This window comes from Mustelus asterias, chromosome 5, assembly GCF_964213995.1.
Source record: "Mustelus asterias chromosome 5, sMusAst1.hap1.1, whole genome shotgun sequence".
NCBI classification, from domain to species: domain Eukaryota; kingdom Metazoa; phylum Chordata; class Chondrichthyes; order Carcharhiniformes; family Triakidae; genus Mustelus; species Mustelus asterias.
The window spans coordinates 86,921,238-86,949,082 of record NC_135805.1 but is presented as its reverse complement, the minus strand read 5'-3'; the positions used below and the strand labels follow the sequence as shown (position 1 = coordinate 86,949,082).

The window sequence follows — 27,845 nt, the reverse complement described above, 5'->3', positions numbered from 1 at the left end:
ATGTATTTTTATGTTCCAACAGTCGAGAGGAACATCACTGCCCGTGGGTATTTCCACATTGGATGCCTTCAATACAAGACTGGAGTTTTCTTTCTCAAAGGTAATAACTTTACAAATTATTATTGTTGATGAGGAACTCCATGTAATATACTACACCTATCAAATCACTTATTTATAAAATTCAGACTTGAACTGAGAACTAATATTCAAACTATCTGCATGTTTACGCATTAAAATTTACAGGTGAGTCACAATATTCAATTTCAAAATGCTCTGAGAATCCCATTGTCAACAATTTTTATGGCATCTGTACATTGAATTAACACGCAATGCCAACTAAATCTGTAGATGAGTTGTGATAGAGTTTTCATTGTAAACATCCATTAGCATAAGCAATACTACAATTTAGTAACTCCTTTCCTGGTTACACCACATTCGCTAATGTGGACTGATGATTTGTGAGGCTAAATGAATTATAGGCTCAGCACACCAAGTGTAACTGTGAAGGTGAAGACATTTTCTCTGAACACTTTCCTCTATCTGCTCTTTGAGCCTTGGTTCCAGTTTCTGTTTTACACCATTGGCCACGTTCCAAGTTCCCCACCTTTCGTTAAACATCACAATTAGATCATGTCTTAATGTTCCTAATTTAAGGTAATGGCCGCTAAGTTTATGCAACTTGCCCTCAAAATTGAAGTCTCTAAGCTGGATATCATTCTGGCGAATCTGTTATATCCCTACCCTCCCTCAAAGCCATAATGTAAATTCCTGATGTTTAGTACCAGAATATAAATAGTGCATTCCAGATGGGATTTGACCAAGATCTGTACAAAAGTATAATTTTCCTCACTTTTTAATTCAAAATTCCCTTGAGCCAATTGACATAAAAGTGTTATGTAAGGATATGTTCATGGGAACTTCGACTGATGACCCTGGCAGGTTTTCCAGATCGAGGTTACCTATTTAGTAATTTTGTAAAATATTGAAGAAAAATTCTGTACGCCATAGTTTTTTTCAAAGCCCTTCCTTACAACCACCATTTGGCAGCAGGGAGTGTGTGGTCTGACCACACGAAACTGCTTTCTGATAGAGAGAATCGGGACATGTTCTGGTTCTGGGAATCCCAAGCCTTGTTCTCTGCTACACCGTTGACCTTATTAAAGGTTCACAGAATGGTCATTTGGCCCATCATGCCCATGCCTGTTCTCTGCTAGCCCCACTCCCATTACCTTTCTCCATAGCCTGACACATTTTCTCTCTCTGGGTGTTTATTCAATTCCTTTTTGAAAGCCATGATTGAATCTGCCTCTACCTTACTCCACGACAAGTGCATTCTAGATTCTTCCCACTCGCTGTATTAAAAACAATATTGCTCATGTTGCCATTGAGTTCTCCATTCTGTGTAAACTTCTCATGGTTTTGAACAAAGAAATAAATACTTTTTGAGAAGGATGTATCATCTGTAGTTGAATAAAGTTAAGGATCATATCAAATTGAAAGAAACACTGTACAAATCTGCAAAGATTAGTAGTAGGTCAGAAGATTGGTCAGATTTTAAGAACCCCCAAAAAAGGGGGAAAGTTGAGCATGAGAGAAAGCTAGCTAGTAATATTAAAAAAAGAAAGAGTTTCTACAGGTATTTAAATAGGAAAAAAGTAACTAAAGCTAGTGTTGTTCCTCTAGAGAAAGAGTCTGAAAAATTGATGATAAACACTCTATCTATCCCCTTCATCATTTTATAAACCTCTATTAAGTCTCCCCTCAGCCTCCTCCACTCCAGAGAGAACAGCCCTAGCTCCCTCAACCTTTACTCATAAGACCTACCCTCCAAACCAGGCAGCATCCTGGTAAATCTCCTCTGCACTCTTTCCAGCGCTTCCACATCCTTCTTCTAGTGAGATGACCAGAACTGCACACAATATTCCAAATGTGGTCTCACCAAGGTCCTGTACAGTTGCAGCATAATGTAGATCATAAATAGTTGAAGCCCTGTGGCAGTTCACTTGTTAGAGCTATCAGGTTGGGCTTATATTCATTGGAGTTGAGAGGAATGAGAGGTGATCTCACTGAAACATAGAAGATCCTGAGGGGACTTGACAGGGTAGATAGCGGGAGGATGTTCCCCATTCATGGGGAAGACTAGGATCGGGGACACAGTTTACAAATAAGGCTTTTAAGAGGAGAACATTTTACACTCAGAGAGTCTTTAATATGTGGAATTCTCTTCCCAGAGAGCTGTGGAAGCTGGGTCATTGAATTTACTCAAGGTAGGAGTTAGACAGATTTTTGATAGACAAGGGAGCCAGGAGTTATGGGGGACAGACAGGAAAGTAAAATTGAGACTGCAACCAGATCAGCCATGATCTTATTGAATGCCAAATGGCCTACTCATGTTCCTAAGTCCTATGTTCCTATAACCTAACATGATTTTGTTTCTTTTAGCGAATCACTTAAATATTTGCCCAATGAAGCAAACTCACCGATTTTTAAAATTAAAAGGGAAGGACTTCGAGAGAATCCCATAATTCAGAGACTGAGACGGTAAGACAAATTTTCATTGAGGCAATGAACAGTGTTGATTCATTAATACAAAAATAAAATACTGCAGATGCTGGAAATCTGAAATAAAACAGAAATTGCTGGAAATACTCAGCAGGTCTTGCAGCATCTGCGGAAAGGAAGAGTTAATGTTTCAGGTCGATGCGTTCTGATGAAAGATCAAAGTTTTCAGAGGTGTTACATACACAGTGACGACAGGTATGCCTGTTCTACGCTAGTTCTTCTCCCTGCCCCCACCCAGCCCCTCCCAACAAAACAATTGGCAGAAGCAAGACCAGCAAACTATGGACATTCTTGCTGGAAGTATTTTTGTGCCTTTTCCTAATCAGCTGTCGTAACATTTATAGAGGATCTCTAGAAACTCCGTTTACATATCTTTTCAGAGTTTTGCCTGATCTTTCATCAGTGGCTATCGGGAGAGGAAATTCCCAGGTGACAATTTGGGAAACTATAACCACATAGACTTGAATAATTTTGTGCAGGCTATTTCATGTAGCAGATTGATCTTTGTGAGTCAAAATGGGGCTAATGACCAAATTCACCCGCACCAAAGGAAAACTTAATATAGCACGCCTCTGGAAATGCAGGCATACCTGATGTAGCACTTCCTTCTATACATTCCTCCTTCCTTTTAAAAAAAATTATTTCATGGGATGTGGGAGTCGATGTTAAAGCCAGCATTTGTTGCCCGTCCCGAATTGCTCTTGAATGGAGCTTGCTGGGCCACATTACTGTGGATCTGGCATCACATGTAGGCTGGACCAGGAACAGATGGCAGATTTTCTCCCTAAAAGGTAATAATGAGCAGATGGCTTTTACAACAGTCAATGGTCGTTTCATGGTCACTAAGACTAGCTTTCAATTTCAGATTTTATTAATTGAATTTAAACTTCACCAGCTGCTGTGCAGGGATTTGAACCCGTATCCCCCGAGTATTAGCCTGGACTTCTAGGTTACTAGTCCAATGTTGTTACCACTATGCCACTATCTCCTCAAAATTACAGATCTTCAACATATCAGAAATTTCAAGATGCCTTGGCTGTGTTCCCAACCAGCATCATTTCAATTGAAAAGTGAAAGTACAGAACAAAGGAGGGAGATGTCTGCTTCTTGGAATGTTTTTTCTATGTTAAAGCTTCCACATCAATGCAAGTTGTTGAATGAAACTGAATTCAAATAAAATGAACAAAAAGTGATGCATTTTCTGTACCACTGTGATCACTCTGGCCCATTGAAGTTGGTGAGGATCACATGCTTTCTATCTGGAAGAATCTGGTTGACAAATGCATTTTTGAGACGCACAGGAAGAGCAATACCTAATTTTATGCAATGTGTTTGTAATAAAATAGATTTTTTTTTTACTTTGCAGATTCCAGTCACTACCTGCTCACAAAGATCGCTGGGATGTAAACTTCTTTGTAGGTGGTCCTGTGTGGTGTCTGGAATGGTGCCCAACCCCAGAGGGCTCAGCTGCCTGTCAGTATGCAGCGATTTACTGCAATAAAGGAATGGATGATAGGCATAAATTGATGGACCAGCATGCAGAGTCAACATTGCTTCAGATATGGCAAGTGGGAGACCTCCAACAGGAACAATGGTGAGTGAGCAACACTAAAAATGACCAAATATTTGTGGATTCTTGTAGGAAACAAGCACAAACAATAGTGTGCTTTGCTGTGAAAAAATAACCAGAAGCATTCAGTGTCTGTGGTGTTATTCAATCATGAATATTAACTTCGCACAGTAAAAAAGAAACTCCAAATTTCTGTCAAACTTATAAGTGAATTTCCTGTCATTGGCTACATGATTCATAAAAGTAACGAATAAATCAGTGTAACATTTTATTGTGGAGTCTCAGTCCTTCAGAATTTAATTCATGTTAGATATTTAAAAAGAAAATTAAAATTTGGCAACGGTGAGGAAAGAGGTGGAAGCCGTTACACGGGTTGCATTGGGGAGTGGAAAATTAATATTTTCACAGAATTCAACAGGAAAATAATGTCACCATCTGTGTGGAGTTTGTACGTTCTCCCTGTGGCTGCATGGGTTTCCTCTGGTTTCCTCCCACATTCCACAAAGATGCATGGTTAGGTTGATTGGCCATGCTAAATTGTCCCTTCGTATCAGGGAGACTAGCAGAGTAAATACATGGGGTTATGGGGCCTAAATGGGATTATTGTCGGTGCAGGCTTGATGGGCTGAACCTTCTGCACGGTAGGAATTCTATAAGTGAGATAAAGATTTATTATTTTATTTATTATTAGTGTCACAAGTAGGCTTATATTAACACTGCAATGAAGTTGCTCTGAAAATCCCCTAGGCGCCACACTCAAGCGCCTGTTCAGGTACATTGAGGGAGAATTTAGCATGGCCAATGTACCTAACCAGCATGTCATTCGGACTGTGGGAGGAAACCAGAGCACCTGGCGGAAACCCATGCAGACACGGGGAGAACGTGCAGACTCCGCACAGACAGTAACCCAAGCCAGAAATCGAACCTGGGTCCCTGGCACTGTGAAACAGCAGTGCTAACCACTCTGCCGCCCAGGACAACTGCCACGCGTTATGAGAGGTGACATAAAACTTTTTGTCATTGGAGAAATGGAGGGAACAGAAGCACAGCTAAAGACTTGCAGCAGTGTTGAAATAGGGAGGCATCACTATTGTGGAAGTAGAATTAAATGGTCTTGATGATGGGCACATTTTGGAGTTGGGAACTAAGCTCTATGTCAAACAGGGTGAGAAGATTGACCTCATTCAGCCTGAGCAAATCGCTGGGTAAGGGAGTATACTGAATCAATGTTAGTTAGTTTCAAGGGTGTGTGTGGGTCTTCACTCAGGCAGCCCTTCCATCCACGGGTCTCTCCATTGGACATAGGCTGCCCCAGTAAAGGAGACCCACTCCAACCTTTCTGTCGGCATAAAGCTCTGGTAAGTTTCTCACATGTTCTGGCCCTCAGCCACCACTATTTAAATACCAACACTGGTGGGATAAGGCCCCAGGGAGAAAACTAAATATTGCCCGAAGTCTTTGTTCTGTTTCTTTTGTAGTAAATTCCCAGCTTTTGTTTTGCATTGTATCCAAGCTCATATAAGGTACAGAGCCTATGCTGTGTATTATGTTGAAAAATAAAGTATATTGCAAATTCTTGTTTTATATAGTCCTCAACTGAATGCTGCTTTAGCTTATGGTATTGCCACAGACTACGGATGCATCTGGGATATGAAGTGGTGTCCCAGTGGTGCATGGGAACTGCCAGAAACCACTAGAAAGGTAATTTGCCTGCTTTGTTAAAATTTGTTTAAATGTTTATAAGCCACCGTTTTTTTAAGAAAAGCATATTTGAAGACTAATTGGAATTTGACATTTGTTTTCTGAGAATGTAGGATTATTGTAAAGATTATTTGTGTTACCTTGGTGAATTTGAAATTAATTTGAGGAAAAATTTGGCTAGTGTCCCAAATAAATGCATATATTGAAACATTTTACTGAAATATATATTCCTATCATGGACACCCAGTCAGAACCCACCAGAGATCATTGTAATATTTAATGAAGAGTTGTACACTGCTTGTAGGACCCTTTTATATAATTGGTCTGTCTTTATGCTTCACTTGCCACATGGTAAACTCACCCAGCAAATTATGGCAGCAACATCTAGAAAGGACTCTACAGGAGTGCTCAGTAAAAGGCACAACCATTCCATACTGATTTGTCCTTTTAGTCTGCTGATTAACATATGGACCATTTGCTGTATGCTATAAGTGAATTTGACATTTGAATATTGTTTTGTGCCAGAGCTGGACTACCTTTGTCTGCTTTGCAAACAGTTTATTCCAACCATGAGTGATCTGGTCCGGCTATTTTTGGGATTGGAGAGGGAGCAGTGAAGGGGACTGGAGAACAAAAGCAAAGGGAGGAGGTGGGCACTGTGCAGGACACCATTCTCTCGGTGAATCTTCAGGATGACCTTCTCGTGCCTCAGCTTCACTGTGAAACAATGTCTCAGGTCTCTGCTCTTCACCAAGGAGACTTGTCACCAAGCTACGTCAGCTGCTGGAGTGTAAAATTAGGACTTGGGCAGCACTCTGTGTGGCCCTTGTCTTTTGTATTGGGATGGTTTCAGGTTGCAGCTGGCAATTGCTTTGCATTGCTGCCTCAGGGAGGTGACAGCAGCTCTCAATGATGGGAGGATCACGTGCACCACATTTCCTATAGAAAGAGATGCAGATGAGAATGTGTTAGGTTTTGCCCACATTTCTGGCTTTACCCAAGTTCAAGGTACCAGAGTGCAACACCTCTGCCTCTGTGCTACTTATCACCAGAGTGGTATTTTCCCCAATACCTGCAGTGAAAAAAATATGAGCAGCCCTTCAGCATGCTCAAGCAATGCTTTTTCTGTTTTCGCCCATTCAGAAGGATCTCAGCAGTACATTCCTGCATGTGTTTTTGGACATATGCTGTATATCTTTAACTCTTATCGCTAAATAGACCACAAGAAGTGGAGGATGAAAAGCAAGAGCATCATTTGCCAATAGCCCTTGATGCCAAAGTTCTTGGAGAACAGGTGATATAAGAATGCTTCACCTGAACCATCCCTCCTGTCCCCTATACATCAACAGTCCCACTGTTCTTCTAATTATTCATATAATTATAGAATCCCTACAGTGCAGAAGGAGGTCATTCGTCCGGTTGAGTCTGCACCGACTCTCTGTAAATGCACTTTGCCCAGGCCCATCACTCCGCCCTATCCCCCTAACCCCAGGCACTTAACCATAGCTAATCCACCTAACCTGCACAGCTTTAATTATTGTCCTCATAATTACTATCTGATTGCTTTTCTGCAGTCCAGTTTCATGGGCCTTTCCTCATTTGGCCACAAACACTCCCAACATCCATTCAGAACAACTCAATTCATATTGATACAACAGTTAAGTGCTGAATTAAGAATATACTTCTGAAGACACATGGTGCCTCTGTGTTCATATCATATCTGTGTTATCTATCATAGAGTGTCTATAATTTGTTATCCTAGTGGCTACAGCTTGTAATTGAAATGTTGCTGGATTCTAATTGTGGCCACCTAAAATGGCTCTGATGGATGACCTTAAGCAGCTCTGGACAGTCTGGCCCAGCTGGTATATGGCACTGAAAAGGTCACTAATGGAGTGTCAGACAGGGATACAAGTACGGCTTGTACTTTGCAGTACGGTTTGAACCAACAACTCTGTAACTGAGCCATGAGTAGGTTACTACTGGTTACACCTGACACTGTAAACAAAGTGCAGTAGTAAAGTCTTGTTGATTTTCATCTTTTTTTTCCCTTTAGAATCCTCAGATGGCAAGACTCGGTATCCTAGCAGCTGCATTTTCCTCTGGAAAGGTCGTCGTCTACAGTTTGCCGCACCCAGAATCCTTAAATATGTATAAAATGAAGTATTTAAAAGGCAGGTGAACAGTGAAAATTAATCGTGATTTAAATTTGAAGTACGGCTTTAATTATTCTCCATTCAGAAACTGGTATTTTTTTCACCATGACAATGATCTATTCTCATTCAGTTGGAAAGATTGTTTTAATAACAGCTGCTTTTTGAAGAGAAGTGTTTCTTCTCAACTGGTTATATTTGTAGAGAATTACCTTCTGATGAGAAAAATTTTAAATATTTGATACATAGCATATTTGAAATGGATTTACATTTTTCGCTTATCGTGCTTGAATAATGAACTAAATACAAATGTTGAACCTAGACATAAATGGTGCATTTAGATTGAGGGATCAATTTGCTCTTTAGTATGCTTAGGGATTGATGAGTTCTCAGAAACATAAATGAGAAAAAGGGGTACCTCTACCCCCCTTTATTTGCCTAAGTGTAGTAGGAGGGTAGAATAATGGCACCTGCCACAAGTACAGGCAGAGGGCAGGTGTGATAATGAGCCAGAAGATGACACAATTGGTTATGCTGCTTTATTTCTGCCATAAAGTACAGCAAAGGAATATGTTTTGAGGGCTGGGCCAAAGTTGTAGGCATTGGACCTTGCATCCAACCCCTTGCATTGAGAGAATTGGATTAAGGCAGACAGCAAGGACCAGATGACTCAAAAACCTAGCTTATCATTTCTCAGAAAAATCAGGCCAGGGATTGGAGATGTAGGACTTGAGTCGACTGATTTTGATCACAGCCACAGGTCGTGAAACACAGCCATTTGGTTTAATGTCCACAACTGTCTTCACCCATAAAGCCTTACCAAGAGATGAGTTGTGCATAGGATCTATTGGGCTTCGGCAAATGGCTTGAGCTTCGTGTAAGTTCTGCCCTGATACCAAACTTGGGGGAGCGTGAAAACCAGTCCTGAATTGCTTTGAAGAGTAAATATGAAAACTATTTGCCTCAGGTTGAAAGTACTGCTTGATACTAATGATCATAAGACATTTGGGGTCAATAGAAGAGATAAATAGTGCATCTGCAGTCAAGGCAACTGGATGCTAATAAGGACTTTTGAATGGAATTGAACCTTCTGACAGATTTGATAATCTGGTACCTGATCCAAGCAGGTACCGAATACTCCCAAATGCTGTTGATAATTCAGTGACCAGTTTGCCTGAGCCATGAAACCTGTAGAGATGGCTTATAAACTCAGACATAAGTGGACAATTTCACATTATACTCCATCTGCCACCTTCTTGCCCACTTGCTTAACTTGACTTTGAGACCTGTAAACATGGTGATGGGTTTAATGACATGAAGAACATCCAACTGGTAAGGGATAAAATTACATTTTTCTCTCTCACAAGCAATGTGCAGATTTGTCACATGAGGGCAGCAGATAATTGTAGGTATAAAAGACACCTTTTGATTTCTGCTTTCCGAGTTCCCTTTTTCCCTTGGCCCACTGTACAGTTACATTAGTACACAGTCACATTGAAATGCAGTTCCATGGCCACATAGTTTATGTGTGTGAACTTAGATATTGAGTGTTGAATGGTCCAGGCAACATATTTTGACAAATCTGGTCTGAGCCTGATATCCACATGCGTATTATCCAGCAAGGAAGCGAGCAGGAATCAGGAGCAGGTGCTGCAATCTAAGGAAATTGAGGCAATTATACCACCCTCACTGTAATTCCCAGCTGAGATCAATCTAATCTTTATCTTTCCGTTTTTATTTCATATACAGTTTTTCTTGTATCATCTCTGAGAGCAAAGACATTCACTTGCTCAATTATAGATATCTTCTATTGTGGGGGTAAAAAAATATTCAGACCTTCAAGACAGTGAAGAAGCGGTGATTATGTTCCAAGTCAGGATGATGTGTGACTTAGAATGGAGTTTGCACATGGAGGTGTTTGCATGTATCTGCTGCTTTTGTCATTCTAGGTTTGAGAGGTTGAGGGTTTGCAAGGTGCTGTCAAAGGGGCTCTGGTGAGTTGCTGCATTGAGTTACCATCTACAAGACACAATGTTGCCATTGTGTGTCGATGATGAGGTGATTGTTTAAGGTGGTGGGTTGTGTGCTGGTCAAGCAAGCTTCTTTGTCCCGGATGGTGTTGAGCTGCTCGTATGTTGTTTGGAGCTGTACTCATCCAGGCAAGTGGAGAGGATTCCATCGCACTCCTGGCCTTGTAGATGGTGGGCAGCCTTTGGGGAGTCAGGAGGTGAATTATCATAGTATTGATGTGGCTGGTCCAGTTCAGTTTCTGCTCGAGACTAACCCCAGGATGTTGATTATAGGAGATTTTGCGATGGTAATGCTGTTGACTGTCATGGGGAGATGGTTAGATTCTCTGTCGTTGGAAATGGTCATTGCTTAGCACTTGTATGGTGCAAATGTTACTTGTTACTTGTCATTTGTCAGTCCAAGGCTGAATGCTGTCCAGATTTTGCTGCATACGGGAAGGGATTGCTTTAAATCTGAGGAGTTATGAATGGTACTGAACACTCTGTAATCATAAGCAAACATACCCACTTCTGACTTTATGACAGAAGGAAGGCCTTGATGTAAAAGCTGAAGATGGTTGGGCCTAGGACACTGAGGAACTTTTGCAGCAGTGACTTGGGACTGAAATAGATCTTCAGTAACCACAATCTTCTTCCCTTGTGCTAGCTATGCTTCTAATTAGTGGAGAGTTCTTCCTGATCCCCGTTGACTCTAGCTTTGCTAGGGCTCCTTGACGCCAAGGGCAGTCACTCTCAAATCACCTCTTGAGCTCATCTCTTTTGTCCATAATTGGACCAAGGCTGTAATGAAGTCAGGAGGCAAGTAATCTTGGCAGAACCCAAATTGAGTGTCAGTGAGCAGATTATTGCTGTGTAAGTGCTGCTTGGTAGCACTGTCAGTGACCATCACTTTTCTAATGATCGAGAGTAGACTGATGAGGTGATAAGCCAGATACGATCTAAGGAGATCCATCAAAGATGCCAAAAGACAATACCGGACTAAGCTAGAGACCCCGGCTAGCCACACCGACTCCCGCCGACTATGGCAAGGTCTGCAAGGCTACAAGATGAAGGCATGTAAAATCGCCGGCTCCAACGCACGCCTCCTTGATGAGCTCACTGCATTCTACGCCCATTTTGAGCAAGAGGTCAGCGAGAGCATGCCCTCCACCCTGGAAGCCCTGGATGAACCTATATCTGGGGCCACCACTGCAGATTTCAGAGCAACTTTCTTGAAGTTCAACCCATGGAAAGCAACTGGCCCGGATGGGGTACCTGGACGTGAGCTCAGATCCTGCGCGGATCAGCTGGCGGGAGTATTCGCAGACATCTTCAACCTTTCTTTACAACAGTCTGAGGTCCCTATCTGCTTCAAGAAGACTACCATCATCCCCGTACCTAAGAAAAACTAAGCAGCGTGCCTTAATGACTATCGGCCGGTGGTTCTGACATCCGTCATTATGAAGTGCTTCGAAAGGTTAGTCATGGCACGAATCAATTCCAGCCTCCTGGACTACCTGGATCCACTACAGTTTGCCTACCACCGCAACAGGTCCACAGCAGACGCCATTTCCCTGGCCCTGCACTCAAGCCTGAAACACCTAGATAAGAAGGACACCTATGTCAGACTCCTATTTATTGACTACAGCTCAGCCTTCAATACTATTATTCCCATGAAACTCATCTCCAAACTCCGTGGCCTGGGCCTTGGCACCTCCCTCTGCGACTGGATCCTGAACTTCCCAACTCACAGACCACAATCAGTAAGGATAGGCAACAATGCCTCCTCCACGATCATCCTCAACACAGGTGCCCCACAAGGCTGTGTTCTCAACCCCCTACTATACTCCTTATACACCTATGACTGTGTGGCCAAATTCCCCTCCAATTCGATTTTCAAGTTTGCTGACGACACCACCGTAGTGGGTGGGACCTCAAACAATGACAACACAGAGTACAGGAATGAGATAGAGAATCTGGTGAACTGGTGCGGCAACAATAATCTCTCCCTCAATGTCAACAAAACGAAGGAGATTTGTCATCGACTTCAGGAAGCGTAAAGGAGAATATGCCCCTGTCTACATCAATGGGGACGAAGTAGAAAGGCTCGAGAGCTTCAGGTTTTTAGGTGTCCAGATCATCATCAACCTGTGCTGGTCCCCCCATGCTGACACTATAGTTAAGAAAGCCCACCAACGCCTCTACTTTCTCAGTAGACTAAGGAAATTTAGCATGTCAGCTACGACGCTCTCCAACTTTTACAGATGCACCATAGAAAGCATTCTTTCTGGTTGTATCACAGCTTGGTATGGCTCCTGCTCTGCCCAAGACCACAAGGAACTATAAGGAACTGGTTTGCGTGATGGGATTAATCCATCACGCAAACCAGTCTCCCATCCATTGACTCTGTCTACACTTCCCGCTGCCTCGGCAAAGCAGCCAGCATAATTAAGGACCCCACACACCCCGGACATTCTCTCTTCCGCCTTCTTCCTTCGGGAAAAAGATACAAAAGTCTGAGGTCACATACCAACCGATTCAAGAACAGCTTCTTTCCTGCTGCTGTCAGACTTTTGAATGGACTTACCTTGCATTAAGTTGATCTTTCTCTACACCCTAGCTATGACTGTAACACTACATTCTGCACTCTCTCGTTTCCTTCTCTATGAACAGTATGTTTTGTCTGATAGCGCGCAAGAAACAATACTTTTCACTATGTTAATACATGTGACAATAATAAATCAAATCAAATTGGCTGGATTAGATTTGTCCTGCTTTTTGTGGATGGAACATACCTGGGCAATTTTCCACATTGTCAGGTAGATGTCAGTGTTGTAGCTGTGGTGGAGCAGGTTGGCTGGGAGGACAGTTAGTTCTGGCGCACAAGTCTTTCAGCACTAGAGCTGGGATGCCATCCGAGATCGTAGCCTTTATTGTGTCCAGTGCGCTCAGCCATTTCTTGCAATCACATGAAGGGAATTGAATTGGCTGAAAATTGGCATTTGTGATGCTGAGGGCCTGGGGAGGAGGCTGAGTTGGATTCTCCACTTGCCACCTCTGATTGAAGATGGTTGCAAATACTTCAGCTTTGTCTTTTGTACTAAAGTGTTGGGCTCCCCCATCACTGATGATAGGGATATTTTGTGGAGCCTCCTCCTGTGACAGTTCTTTAATTGCTCACCACCATTCAAGACTGGGGATGTGGCAGGACTGCAGAGCTGAGATCTGATTCATTGATTGTTGGATCGCTTAGTTTTGTCAATAGAATGTTGCTTCCACTGTTTAGCATATACATAGTCCTGTGGGTGGCTTTATCAGGTTGATGCCTCATTTTTAGGAATGCATGACTCCTGAAATGCTCTCCCACACTCATTGACCCAGGGTTGATCCCCTCGCTTTGTGGTAATTATAGAGTGAGGGATGGGGCAGGTTGCAGATTGTGGTTGAGTACCGTTCTGCTGGTGCTGATGGCCCACAGCACCTCATAGGTGTTCAGTTTCAGATTACTAGATCTGTTCTGAATTTATTCCGTTTAGCACAGTAGTAGTGCCACATTGCAATGGATATGGGGCGACACAGTGGTTAGCACTGCTGCCTCACAGCGCCAGGGTCCGTGGTTCAATTCTGCCCTTGGCTGACTGTGGAGTTTGCACATTCTCCCTATGTCTTTGTGTTTTGAAAGCTTTTTTGTTGTGGGTTCAATATCTAGCTTTGCCAAACAGGCAACCTTTCTATTGGAGTCTAAACTTCCTTGTTGACATAGATTTCCCTCGAGTTCCACCATCTCCATCTATTTATTACAATGATGACCTCTTCTGTCTTTACTTTCAGTGGAACTGTTTTCTTTGCTGATTGACCTGTTGCATTTTTGATTCCATCATACATGCCCTTAGCATTTCCCATGTTGAAGAGCATCTAGATGTGCTGGCAGAGTTATTACCAGCAATTATTATCACACCATCTAACAGCCTGTTGGACTTTGAGCTACTCTTAGTGCATTCAGCGTTTTCTCACTCGGATTTCACTTGAAAACGGACTGCTTGGCTTCAAAGGGAGATTCAGTCACTGTGATTTTAGTCTTGAAACAATCAACATTCTTTGGATGTCTATGGGGCACCTTATGCCATGTTTGGTTCTGAAATAAGATGTTAGTTGTATAAAGCTGAACGTATTAATCCTGAAAATACAGTATCCCCATAGGTACATTTACATATACTAATTCAGCATAGTTGAAATCTGGAACAGTCTTTTGCCCAAAGCAATTGAAAATTTCAAAACTCAGACTGATTTCTTTTTCACTATGTGCAAATATTAAAGGGCTACAGAACCAATCTGCATAAATGGAATGAGGCTGCAGATCAGCCATGGTCTAACTGAATGCTAGAACAGGCTTGATGGGCTGAATGACCTACTCCTATTTCTATGGTTGAAAGCAGATCCATCTTTTCGAATTTATTTTTCAAAATGTGTTAGCATTTAAAGCGACCAAATGGTATTTCTAACTTCGATGAAATTGCCCCTTTTTTAAGTTTTGAAACCCTTGAGAAACTTTTGTTAAATAAGTACTTGTCAGATAAAGACAATCAGTGATGTATAATACCAGACTTGGAATGCTTATTAACAATGGGAACAATTGTAGTATTTCAACCATGTGATGACTGGAGGCTTCCCAGTAAAATGATTTTTAAGTCTTATTTAATTTCCCTTGGTTTACCCCAGCTGAACTAGTTTCAAATTCAAAAACTCCATTACATTTTCTAGCTTTCCTCGCCATTACGCAAAGCCATGTGAAGATATCCTCCACTGCATGCACCTATAGACTGGTTATCATAAAATACCAATTAGTGTTTGGAGATTGAAAAGTGTAATAAAAGGCTTATGGACTTCTAATGTTTCATCAACGTCTGAATGAACTGGTCCACTGGGGAAGGATAAATTCTCTCTTTATCCTCAGCGTCATTGTCGAGAGCAGTTCAACACATTTTCTTGATTTGAGAAATTAGTAAAAATTTGTGAATTTTTTCAATAAGCCCAGGAAGTAACTTCCAAGTGATAGTTGCTTTACAATTCTTTTATGTAATGATCAGGTGAAGCATAATGACTGTTTTAATTGATGCAATGATAATTTATTTGAGACTTAAATTGACACCAGAACACATTTATTTTCTTCTTGCGTCAATCAGGTCTATTTTTCCCCCTGAACCTTCTCTTTTATCTTAACTCTTGTGTTCACATTCTGTTTGATGGCTTAGAAACATAGAATCACTGCAGTGCAAAATGAGGCCATTCGGCCCATCGAGTCTGACTGACAACAATCCCACCCAGGCGCTATCCCCATAACCCCATGTATTTACCCTAAGAATCCCCCTGACACTCGGGCAATTTAGCATAGCCAACCTACCTAACCTGCACATCTTTAGACTGTGGGAGGAAACAGTGCACCTGTAGGAAACCCACGCAGACATGGGGAGAATGTGAAAACTCCACACAGACAGTGACCTGAGGCCAGAATTGAACCTGGGTCCCTGGCGCTGTGAGGCAGTGGTGCTAACCACTGTTGACTGAATTGTCTCTGCCTCTTTGGTTTGTGTTATTCCCAGCGCTTGTTTTATACTCAACTGCTGTAAGGCAGAACTTTCCCATAATTTGTCAGTGTTGGGCTCTGACTGAAAACTGACGCGTATCTCTCCAGATGCACTGGCAAATTTTGAGACCAGATCTTGCACCACTCTGACAAAAACAAATGCGGGCGGGCGGGGCGGGGGGGAATTCCACCACTAGTCCCAAACACACAGCTCTTCCGCCCCCCTCCCCCCCCCCACACACACACACCTCCTCCCCCCCCACACACACACACACACACATCTCCCCCCCCACACACACACACCTCCTCCCCCCCCACACACACACACACATCTCCCCCCCCACACACACACATCTCCACCCCCACACACGCACACATCTCCCCCCCACACACACACGCACACACCTCCCCTCCCCCCACACGCACCTCCCCTCCACACACAAACATCTCCCCCCACACACATCTCCCCACACACACACATCTCCCCTCACACGCGCGCACACACACCACCACGCGCACACACACTTCCCCCCACACATGCGCACACACACCTCCCCCCACACACGCGCACACACACCTCCCCGCGCGCGCACACCTCCCCTCGCGCACACACCTCCCACCGCACACGCGCGCACACCTCCGCCGCGCACGCACCTCCCCATCGCCGCGCACGCGCCTCCCCCCCGCCACGCACGCGCCTCTCCCTCCACCGCGCACGCGCCTCGCCCCACCGCGCACGCGCCTCGCCCTCCACCGCGCACACGCCTCGCCCCCACCCGCACGCACTCTCCCCCCACCGCGCACGCGCCTCTCCCCCCCCCACCGCGCACGCGTCTCTCCCCCCACCGCGCACGCGCCTCTCCCCACAGCGCGCACGCGCCTCTCCCCCCAGCGCGCACGCACCTCTCCCCCCCCACCGCGCACGCGCGCCTCCCCCCACCGCGCACGCGCCTCTCCCCCTACCGTGCACGCGCCTCTCCCCCCACCGCGCACGCGCCTCTCCCCTGTCACCGCGCACGCGCCTCTCTCCCGTCGCCGCGCACGCGCCTCTCTCCCGTCGCCGCGCACGCGCCTCTCTCCCGTCGCCGCGCACGCGCCTCTCTCCCGTCGCCGCGCACGCGCCTCTCTCCCGTCGCCGTGCACGCGCCTCACTCCCGTTGCCGCACACGCGCCTCACTCCTGTCTCCGCGCACGTGCCTCCTCCTCCCCCCACCGCGCACACACCTCCTCTTTCCCCCCCACCCACGCGCCTCCTTCCCCCCCCCCCCCCCCCCCCCCCACCCACGCACACACAGCTCCCCCCCCACACAGATGTGTCCCCTTCCCCCACGGACGAGCCCCCCCCCCCTCCACCCCACTGCACACGGACGAGCCAGCCCCCCTCCTCCCCTCACACACACACACACCCTCAGTTGGTCTCAGAGTGCCTGTCCAAATGTTTTTTTCGGTATCTGTATTTTGTTCAGTATTGTTTTTATTCTGTATATCATAAAGTTCGAGCTTCAGATAAGTGTATCTAATAAGGCTTGATTCCTACCTTGTTGTAAATATTGTTAGTATGAACTACTATAATAGGTTATGTTGACAGCTGAATGATAGACTGCATCATGACTTTGGCAAAGACAACATTAAAAAATGGAAGAATCTTGATAACAACACATTGTTGCATCATAGTGAATGTGCCATGGGTGTAAATCTGCCTCACGGTAAACCTAACCAGGACGATCAAACAAACAGACAGTTTGTTAAGAGGAAAAGGGTGTCATTTCACTGAATTTTCTTCTTTTGGTTCTGGTGTAGGACAACACTTCCATGTTGAACATCCCTCACAGGGAGCAATATCAGACCACCATCGCTAGACTGAGCTGGATTACTATAGCCCCTCCCTACTTTGCAGAAATACCTATTCTCTTCCACTATATTAACAACTGAGCTCCTCACCTGACACACACACAGCAAACTCGCTACTGCAGAGGTCATTTCCCACCTTTCCTGTTAGATAGATTGTTAGCTTTCACTCTCTCTACCTTGGCCTCTTGTGCTCTATCCCTTTTGACCTGAAGACAGTACGTGGTATTTGCTTTCTCCGAGCAATAATTTATATTGGCTATCATGTTTAAAAACTTAAAAATAAATATTTAGGATATAGTATGCAATGAGTAGTAATCTGAGTATTCCAAAACAGGAAAGTCCCAGGTTTGGTTTCCAATCCACATTAAATTTAATGCAGTAGTTAGGGAATTAAAGTGAGATGTCAGGCAGGCAATTACAGTACTCGGGTTCATCACTTTTTCAATATCCTATCACAGCATTGTGCTGAGCTCACTTTCACATTACTTCTGCATAGCACAGCGTGTCAAGCCACAGCAACATTAAAATGTGTAGTTAACTCTACCTTAAAACCATAATGTCCAAAGCAGACTTGCCGTTGGGCTAATGGTAGCAGGGTTCAATCTTTAATGGTATTAGGCTAAGACAGTGCATGCTACAACTTTGTTGGATTGTTGGCAATATGAGAAATTAGCTAAAAAATAAGTATGTATTCTCATCATGTGCTGCTGTTGAGTAGCAAGTATTGCAAAACAAGGGTGGTCAGTGGGCATGGAGGGAAAACAGAGGAAACAGCTCCACATTCCTTCACAATGGGAAACATCCTCTCAGCATCTACCCTGTCAATTCCCCCAGAATCTCATACCTTTCAATAAGATCACCTCTCATTCTTCTAAACTCCAACGCATGTAAGCCTGAACAATTTTTCCTCATAAGACAACCCTTTCATCCTTGGAATCAACCAAGTGAAACATCTCTGAACTTCTTCCAATGCACGTATATTCCTCTTTAAATAAGGAAACCAAAACTATATGTAGTATTCTAGATGTGGTCTCACCAACAGTGCAGTTGTAGCAAGAATTCCTTACTTTTATACTCCATCCTTCTTGCAATAAAGGCCAACATTCCATTTGTCTTCCTAAGATATTTGTATGCTAACTTTTTTGTAATGCATGTGCAAGGTTACCCAGTTCCCTCTGTACCATAGCATTCTCCAGTCTCTATTTAAATATTTTGTTTTTATATCCTTGCCACCAAATTGGTTAACCTCTCATTTTTCCATGTCATACTCTATCTACCAATTTTCAATCAACTTTTTAACCTATCTATGACCCCTTGCAGATGCTTTGTATTTTTACAACTTGCTTCCCCACCTATCTTTGTATTGTCAGCAAATTTGGCTACAACACACTTAGTCCCTTCAATTCATTAGAATCTTAGAAACCCTACAGCACAGAGAGAGGCCATTCGGCCCATCGAGTCTGCACCGACCACAATCCCACCCAGGCCCTATCCCCACATATTTACCCATTAATCCCTCTAACCTACGCATCCCAGGACACTAAGGGCAATTTTAGCATGGCCAATCAACCTAACCCGCACATCTTTGGACTGTGGGAGGAAACCGGAGCACCCGGAGGAAACCCACGCAGACACGAAGAGAATGTGCAAACTCCACACAGACAGTGACCCAAGCCGGGAATCGAACCCAGGTCCCTGGAGCTGTGAAGCAGCAGTGCTAACCACTGAAGCTCAAGAACTGATTCCTGTGGCACCCTGCGAGTTACAGTTTGCCAATTGAATATGACCCTCTTGTTTTCAGTGGATTAGCTAATCCTCTACCCTCGATAATATACTGCCCCCAACACCATTAGCTCTTATATTGCGCAGTAACATTTATTTGCATCTTATCCAATACCTTTTTGAAATCCAAATACATTATATCTGCAAATTCCCTGTTTACCACTCAACCAACTTGAATAAATATGGTGTGCACAATTTCCTTTTAATAAAACCATTTTAACTCTACTTGATAGTGTTAGGATTTTCTAAATATCCTGCTAGTACTACTAGTCAGTCCTTAATCCCAGGAGTTTAATTTTGTATTTTTTTCACAATTGCCCTGTGATTTTCTACTATTATTGCTAATAGTGTTTTTAATGTCTTCTGCCATGAATCATGTAAGTCCACGCTGCACAAAAGCCAAGTTGGACTTTATACAGCTGAAGCAGTACTTGTTTCATAAAGGTCAGCATTCCATTAGTATTTTGATTACTTTCTGTACTTATTCATGACATTTTCATGGTCTGTGCACTTGAACCTCCATTGTTTCTAGCATTCCAACGTTTAGAAAATACTCTGTTCTATCACTTTTGGTCCAAAACGAATTACCCCAAATTTGCCTCTATTGAAATCCATTTGCCACAGTTTTGCCCATTCACTCAAACTATCAATATCTCTTTGTAAAATTATGCTTCCATTTATATGCTTACACCTTTCTATGCATGGTTTTCATAGAACATTGAACAATACAGCACAGGAACAGGCCCTTTGGCCCACAATGTTGTGCCGAACATGACACCAAATTAAACTAATCCCTTCTGCCTGCCCTTGGTCCATATCCCTCTATTCCTTGCATATTCATGTGCTTATCTAAAAGCCCCTTAAATGCCCCTATCATATCTGCCTCCACCGCCACGCCTGGCTACACGTTCCAGACACCTACCACTCTGTGTAAAAAAAAATTGCCCCTCACACCTCCTTTGAACTTTCCCCTTCTCAACTTAAGTGCGTGCCCCCTCGTATTAGACATTTCAGCTCTGGGAAAAAGATTCTGATCGTCAACCCTATCTATGCCTCCCATAATGTTCTATCAGGTCTCCGTTCAGCCTCCGCCGCTCCAGAGAAAACAACCCTCGCTTGTCCAGTCTCTTCTTATAGCTCATACCCTCTAATCCGGGCAATCCTGGTAAACCTCTTCTGCACCCTCTCCAAAGCCTTCACATCCTTCCTGTAATGTGGCGACCAGATCAATTTAAACTGTTAATTAAGACCATTAATAGTTGAGGCCTGAGTACAGATCTTTGCGAGATACCACTAGTTATATCCTGCCAGTTAGAGTAACTGGTCACTATCTCTATTCGCCATCTCCTTTCCCTCAGCTAATTTCCCAATCAGGTCAATAATTTGCCTTTAGTTCCATGAGCTTCAACTTTAGCTAACAGTCAGTTATGAAAGTATTTACCAAATGTCTTCTAGAAGCCATAAATAACATTCATAAATATTCCCCTGTCCACTACTTCTAGTCACCTCTTCGTAAAAATTCAATCAGATTCATCTGGCATGACCTACCCTGTGCTAATTTTCTAAGATCCAATTTCAAGGTATTAAGTCAATCTATCCTTAATAAACTGACAACAGATGTCACGGTAACTAGTCTATATTTCTTTTGCTTCCCTCTGTCATCTTCCTTAAATAGCAGAGTGGAATGGGCAATTTTCCAAACTAAAGGAACTGTTCCTAAATCAATAAATAATTGAAAGGTTACAGTTAAGCCATCTGCAATGTTCTCACTTTTTTTATATACCCTGGGACAGAAACCATCTGGTCCTAGAGATTTGTCGCTCTTTAGAGCTATTAATTTCTCCATTCTATTATCTTGCTTATATTAATTTAATTGAGACCCAGAGTGGAATTTTCCAGCCATTCATGCCAGCAGGATCTTCCAGTCTTGCCAATGGTGCATCCCCCACCACAGGTTTCCCAGCGATGAGAGGTGCATTCAATGGGGAACTTTATTGACAACAGGGAAGAACCAAAGGATCCCGCCGCCAGCCAATGGCAGGCCATCTCCACCGCCGCGAAACACGTGGCAGGTTGTGCGAAAAATCCCTCCCCCTATTTCTAAGACTTCTTGGGATGTCCGATATGCTGATGTTTTTCTCTACAGTAAGCACTGTTGCAAAATTATGACTCTTGTGTCTCTTATTTCCTTCTTATCATTGACAACATCACTGTTATCAGTTTTCAAGGAGCCTACATTGTTCCTGATTCCTTAATGGAATTGTAAGAATCTTCTTTGTTGATTTTGATTTTGCAAGTTTCTTTTCATGCTGCCTTTCTGTGGCTCTTACAATTTGCATTGCCACCTTATTACTGCTCTTTATATCTTTTCTGTGCACCTGGATTTGTGCATTTTTGCTATTTTTGTATACTTTTAATCTTTGTCTCATACTTTCTTTGTGATCCATGCCTGTAGAACTTTTGTCCTTCAGGATTATAACTGGTTCTGTATCACATTAAATTATTTTTGAGCACCAGATCTATCTTTATTCATGAACAGAATTGTCCACTTTACTGTGAACAGTCTCTATCTCATTACATTGTGACTGGAATCTGAGGAGCTGTTCCATGCTTCCCCCCCTTAAACGCCATGTTTTACTTGATCATATTATGACCTCTATTTGATAAATGCTCATGTGCCATTAGGTTGTTAACTAAACCTGACTCATTCCTCATAACTAAATCTGATCCGGCCTGCCACCTTGTTGGTTCTATTATAAAAATTTATCATCAATTTCATGAGTGCATCCATTTATCATGGATGCACTCATGAAATTCACCATCTTTATTAAAGCTGTTAGTATACTTATCCAATCTGCATGAAAGCTTGAATCTTCCATTCAAACCACCCTGTCTTTGCTACATACTTTCCCGCCTAACATCAGCATTTATTCAAGCTACCATTTCACAGCTACTACCAGGAGACTAGACACAACTGCTGCTAGTTTCAAATCTTTTTCATTTAATTCTACCCATAAAGTCTCCACTTCCTGCTTCTCTCTTGTTATACCCTCACATACCTTTGAAATGATTTCACTCTTCATCATTAAAGTTATTCCTCCCCTCTATCATTTTTCCAATTGACTTTGTAACTTGGTATGTTTAATTTCCAATCCTGACTACAAATAATCATTTGGTGTAGTACAAAACTTGAGAATTGCTGAAAAATGCATTTTGTTGAAGCTTTTCATCTTGCACTCATTACGACAATCTCAATACCAATGTCAGAGGAAAGAACAGTTTTATACTGTACGAGAAGAGAGTGCTGATTGGTTGGCAAGTGGACTCTAGTCAAAGCATAGCCATAATGGTGACTGACAGTTAACTGCCAAGCATTGTTTGAAAATTTAAAGCAGGCAGCTTGACTCTGATTACTCAGGGCATTGCCCTGAGGATTGAACAGGTGCAATGTGTGTCTACATTATTTCTGTCTGGAAAGAACAGGGCCATTTGTGTTAAAGTATGTAGTCTCCAGTACACACACGTGCACCACACTGCAAGCCCAATTGACCATCTTAAATTGGATCTTGGTATAATTTTTAGCACACTGAGGATTATTTAGCAAATGTTGTCCAATCACATAATCACATTAAATGTTGGACATTGCTGATGTGTTAGTCCCTGATTCCAAGTCTGGTTGCTACTGCGCCTATTCCAATGGTGGAGTTGCTTCCTTATTCATTCATGGAGCATGTGCATCACTGGCTGGCCAGCATTTATTGCCCATCCCTAGTTCCCCTTGGAGGGCAGTTGAGTATCAACCACATTGCTGTGGAGTCATATGTAGGCCAGACCAGATAAGGACGGAGATTTCCTTCCGTAAAGGACATTAGTGAATTAGATGGGTTTTTTCGACAATAGTTTCATAGTCATCAGTAGATTCTTAATTCCAGATTTTCTTTTAATGGAATTCAAATTCACCATCTGCCATGGTGGGATTCAAACCCAGGTCCCCAGAACATTAGCTGAGTTTCTGTATTAATAGTCTAGCGATAATACCACTAGGCCATCGCCTCCCCTGTACTCCAGTCCCAGTACTGGTGCCAGTGTTCCAAGAAATGGAATCCCACTTTCCAACACCACTCCTTCAACCATATGATCGCTCTAATCTCCTTTTCCTGTGCCAGTTTACATGTGACTCTGGTAATAATCCAGAGGTTATAATACTTAAGGTCCTTTCTAATTGAGCTTTTGGTTCATGGTACTCTCTGCAAGTAGGACTTCTTTATTATATATTTTCTATAAGTGTTGTTGGCAGCATAGATCACAATGACTGGATTCTCCCTCCCTCTCCAACCCACTTTCAAGCCCATTGGAGATATCCCTCACCTTGGTACCAGAAAGCAACAAACCATGCAGGACTCTCAATACTGCATACAGAGAATGCGATCTATTCCCCCTAATTATTGAATCCATACAACTTTCTCATTAGGCGATCCCTCCTGGCTTTGGATAACCTGCTCCAAGGTGCCATGGTCCACGTTCTGGCTGTCCATCCCAACAGTTTCTATCCTTAATCTTACAGGAAGTAAGTACCTTGTACCTATTGGATAGGTTCAGTTTTAGAACATAGAACAGTACAGCACAGAACAGGCCCTTCGGCCCACGATGTTGTGCCGAGCTTTATCTGAAACCAAGATCAAGCTATCCCACTCCCTATCATCCTGGTACAGGTTTTGCAGTTCCTCATTCTCTATCTCACCGTGGTCCCCCTTAACACAAATCTATTTTGAACCTGCACCTCTATACAACATGTGACTGAATTCTGAAACAAATTGCCTTGTGTCTCCAACTCTCACTCCAGTTCAATTTCGTATTGCAGGTCTAGGTTTATGTATGTGTGGAGTTCGCTGATCTCAGTTGAAACAGCAGTCGGGATGCTTCACCTGGCCTCGGTTCTCTTAGATTGTGGAATTGCCCAATTCTTGCTCCTGATTGCTTTTTGGAAGTTTGTGTGTATATATGTCAGGCTAAGATAAATTGGATTTAGCTGTGATACCGCTACCTAAACTCTCACATGTTTAATAGCAACTGTAATAGTTCCTCGAGAATGATCAATACAGTACAAACAGAGCTGGATTCCAGAAAACATTGATTTACAAAATATATATTTTTTAATACATTTTAATTTGGGATTGCATTCAATGTTCAGTTGTGCTACAAAATGTTGTTTGGTCCCTGTATTTTCTCTTTTTTTATTGCAATCTGCTTACATTATATTACATTTACTTTCCCATCATTTACCAGAAAAATCTGTGGCAGTGTTATTTGCAGAGTGAGTTGTGGCTAGAAAGATAAGAGCTCCTGAAGAAGGTCCTGGAAGGTTAATTAATGTTAAGAGTCTTTTATCGTCAATTTGGCAGGCAATTTTCTCTTGAGGTTTACAGTGCAATTGTAATTACAAAATTCCGGCCAACCTCAGAACCATACAGCGTGCAACATGAATACTGTCAATTTATTCACTACCTTTTGCTTGTGGCTTCATCTAGAGAGCTGTAATAAATATAAATCTGACACTTGGGAGTACATACCTTTTGCTGCTTGGAGGTGTTGGTGCTTAGATAATTGATTTTGTGTGTACAATAAGGTTGCCTCATTTAATCAAGTTCCCAGTGGAGATGTGCATTTGACTGTTAAAGGCAGGACCAGTATTGTTTACTGTAAAATGAGGAGATTTTTTTATCATATTAAATTCAAAGGAAAGTAAAAGACTTGAACTGTCTATATTCTAACTTAATAGCCTTTTAAGCTACATTGGCCCCCAGGTCGAAAGCTTGTATTGTATGTAGATGCTGCTTTTCACAATCCATTAGTGTCAACTGTTGGCGTAGCAACTTGAACAAAGACACTTATCTGCGATGCCTTTGACATTTATGCATTAGTGATTATTGTGGTATGACTTTACCATGTGTAAAAAGCCTCTCTCCTTTGGCTTGCAAAATAATGTGTCAACACCAAGAAGCTCAGGGGTGGGGGTTTCCTGGGGTTGGGGAGTGATATGGAGTGCAAGGTTGGGGAGAGTAATGGTTATTTTGAGTTTGTGATCAGATCCAGTAAAATCTTCTCACTGAGTGGGTGTAGGGTGGTGGTGGTGGTGCAAGGAATTTGAGGATTATTATAAGTTTCTGATATGCCTGATTATTTTTTTTACTCGGGTGCACCTCCAGTGATTTTAACTGATATGCCCATTGCAAGTCAGCTGCCCCCGCCATTATCAAAACAGAAGGGAAACAGCAGCTTATTAGTAGACAAGAGTTGAATTTAATCAGTCGGAGACGAGAACAGTCACTGACAACAAGAGAAGTAGGGTTGTCAAGGCAGTTCTTGTAGGAAGGGGTAGCCCTGATCAGGGATGGCTTGTGGCTTCAGGAGGAGCACTCCATCTTATGCAGCAAGAAAGAAACATGTTTCTGTTTGGCCGCCATCTGGCCTGGATTCTCTTCCTGTTCTCTTCTCCACTTATCTTCTCCAGGTGGAGAAGCCGCATCTGAGTTTCCCACTCAGACTATTATTATTGCAGCCTGTGCTGGAAGGTGTTATCAGACTTCAATATACATATTGAAATAAGGACCCTGCCAACTTCAAATAGGTGCCTTTGTTGTTTGCTCAGAAGAGCAATTTAAAATAGAATCCAATGAGATCCATGCAGAATGTTGGCAGAAGAGTCACCTGGATGATTTTAACTATCCACTTTCTGCTGTTGTGACAAGTGTTTTAAAATAGCCCCATTTGTTTTTAATATGTAACAGATTACATATAATAATTCTGGCACTGATTACAGAAAGGAAACTCTTCAGTTAATGTTGGGGATGCTTGCCCTAAAGCCTGAAACCTGGAAATTTTCTTTATTGCTGCTTGCTCACAGCGTGCAACTTGAAACATCCGATCCCTTTCTAATCTCCAGAGTTATCTTACCAAACAATCAAACTCGGGTTGACCACAGTCTGTGTATAATTATAGGTGGCACAATCTAACTGGAAATTTATGTTTGCATGATTCAGGACCAAAATGCATTAAGTACAGTTCTCTGTGGTATTTGTCAGCTTGTCCAGTATTCTTTCTGAAAAGTCTTGTTTTTCATTTTTATAGCTTCATCTATTCAAGGACCAATCATATGCAAGGTAATTAATTTAATAAATGATTTACCTGGAAAGATTAAAGCTTATTTAAAATGACAAGTCATGCACTAAATTATTGTATTTCCATACTTAGCAATTAAATGTAACCTTTTGAAAACAAGTTTAATTTAATTTTTTTCTGATTACTAAACATCACTATTGCTTTTCAGGTGCAATGCAGTGTCATTCTGGAGATCGGATCAGTTCAGTTTAGTGGTTCCTCACAATGTGGACAATGTTTCTGCCTTGACTGGATGCCAACTGGGGAACATGAATATTTGGCAGCAGGATTTTATGATGGTATGTAACAGTTTGAGTTTTCGAACTTCAAAATCACTTCCCTTATCCCAGCAATTAAATCTGTATGATCTCGTTCCTTAATTGTGTGTGACTTTAAGTCAAGCAATAGAATAGTATTCATGAATATATTTTAAGCTATCGCCTGATCAGACCACTAAACTAACCTCTAAATTATACAGTATTATTGCCTTTTAGAGAAAGAAATGTGCTATCCTTACCTGGTCTGGATTATATATGACTCCACACCCACAACAATGCAGTGGATTCCTATCTCCCCTCCGAAATGGCCAAGCAAGCCACTCAATTGTATCATGCAGCTACAGAAAAGTCAAATAAGAGTAAAACCAGACAGACCTATGCACTAGAAATGGCAAAGGCATAATACCCTGCCCAGTCGGCCAAGCAAGTTCACTTCTCTGATATCTAGAGTCTTGCCCAAAATTGAGACAACTCCTTAATAATCTGCCTTCGGAATATCATGTCCCACCAGCAGGACAGATCCATCAGAGGTAGGGGCATAGTGGCCCTGGGAGTCCTCCACATTGACATTGCATGCCATGAAGTCTCGTGGCATCAGGTCAAATGTAAACAAGAAGACCTCCTGTTCTTTATCACCTGCCACCTCTCCCCTCAGCTGATAGATCAGTAATCCTCCATGTTGAACAGCACTTGCGAGAAGCATTGAAGGTAGGAAAGGTTGGGCAGGGGACTTTGAAGTTCATCACAAAGAGTGGCTCAGTGACACCACTACTGACTGAGCTGACTGAGTTCTAAAGGACTTATCTGCCAGCCTCAGCCTGCCCTAAGTGGTGAAAGAACCAACAACTTGACCTATTCTTCACTAATCTACCTGTTGCAAGTGCATTTGTCCATTACAGTATCAGTAGGAATGAGAACCCACATGGTCCTTATGGGTGCAAAGTGCAGTCTTCACATAAAGGACACCATCCAATGTATTGTGTGGCACCACCATTATACCAAATGGGATAGATTCAGAATAGATTTAGCAGCTCAAAACTGGATATTCATGAGGAAATGTGGGCCATTAGCAGCAAAAGCAGAATTGTGCTTAACCATAATCATTAAGTGTATGGCGTGGCTTATTCCCCCTCGCTACAATTAGCATCAAATGAGGGACCAACATCGACTCAACAAGGCGTGTAGGAAAGCAATGAG

The 27,845-nt window shown here is 42.7% G+C and overlaps 1 protein-coding gene across 3 annotated transcripts in view; it reads left to right on the top strand.

The window, feature by feature from the left end:
* Positions 1–27,845, top strand: part of gtf3c2 (general transcription factor IIIC, polypeptide 2, beta) — a 96,297-nt gene that overhangs the window by 22,216 nt on the left and 46,236 nt on the right. For all 3 annotated transcript variants that reach the window (XM_078212973.1, XM_078212972.1, XM_078212974.1), the window contains exons 5-11: positions 23–100; positions 2,443–2,541; positions 3,929–4,156; positions 5,722–5,833; positions 7,890–8,007; positions 26,341–26,372; positions 26,540–26,669. In XM_078212973.1, the coding sequence (XP_078069099.1) occupies positions 23–100; positions 2,443–2,541; positions 3,929–4,156; positions 5,722–5,833; positions 7,890–8,007; positions 26,341–26,372; positions 26,540–26,669 (797 nt within the window). The remainder of the gene's footprint in view (positions 1–22; positions 101–2,442; positions 2,542–3,928; positions 4,157–5,721; positions 5,834–7,889; positions 8,008–26,340; positions 26,373–26,539; positions 26,670–27,845) is intronic.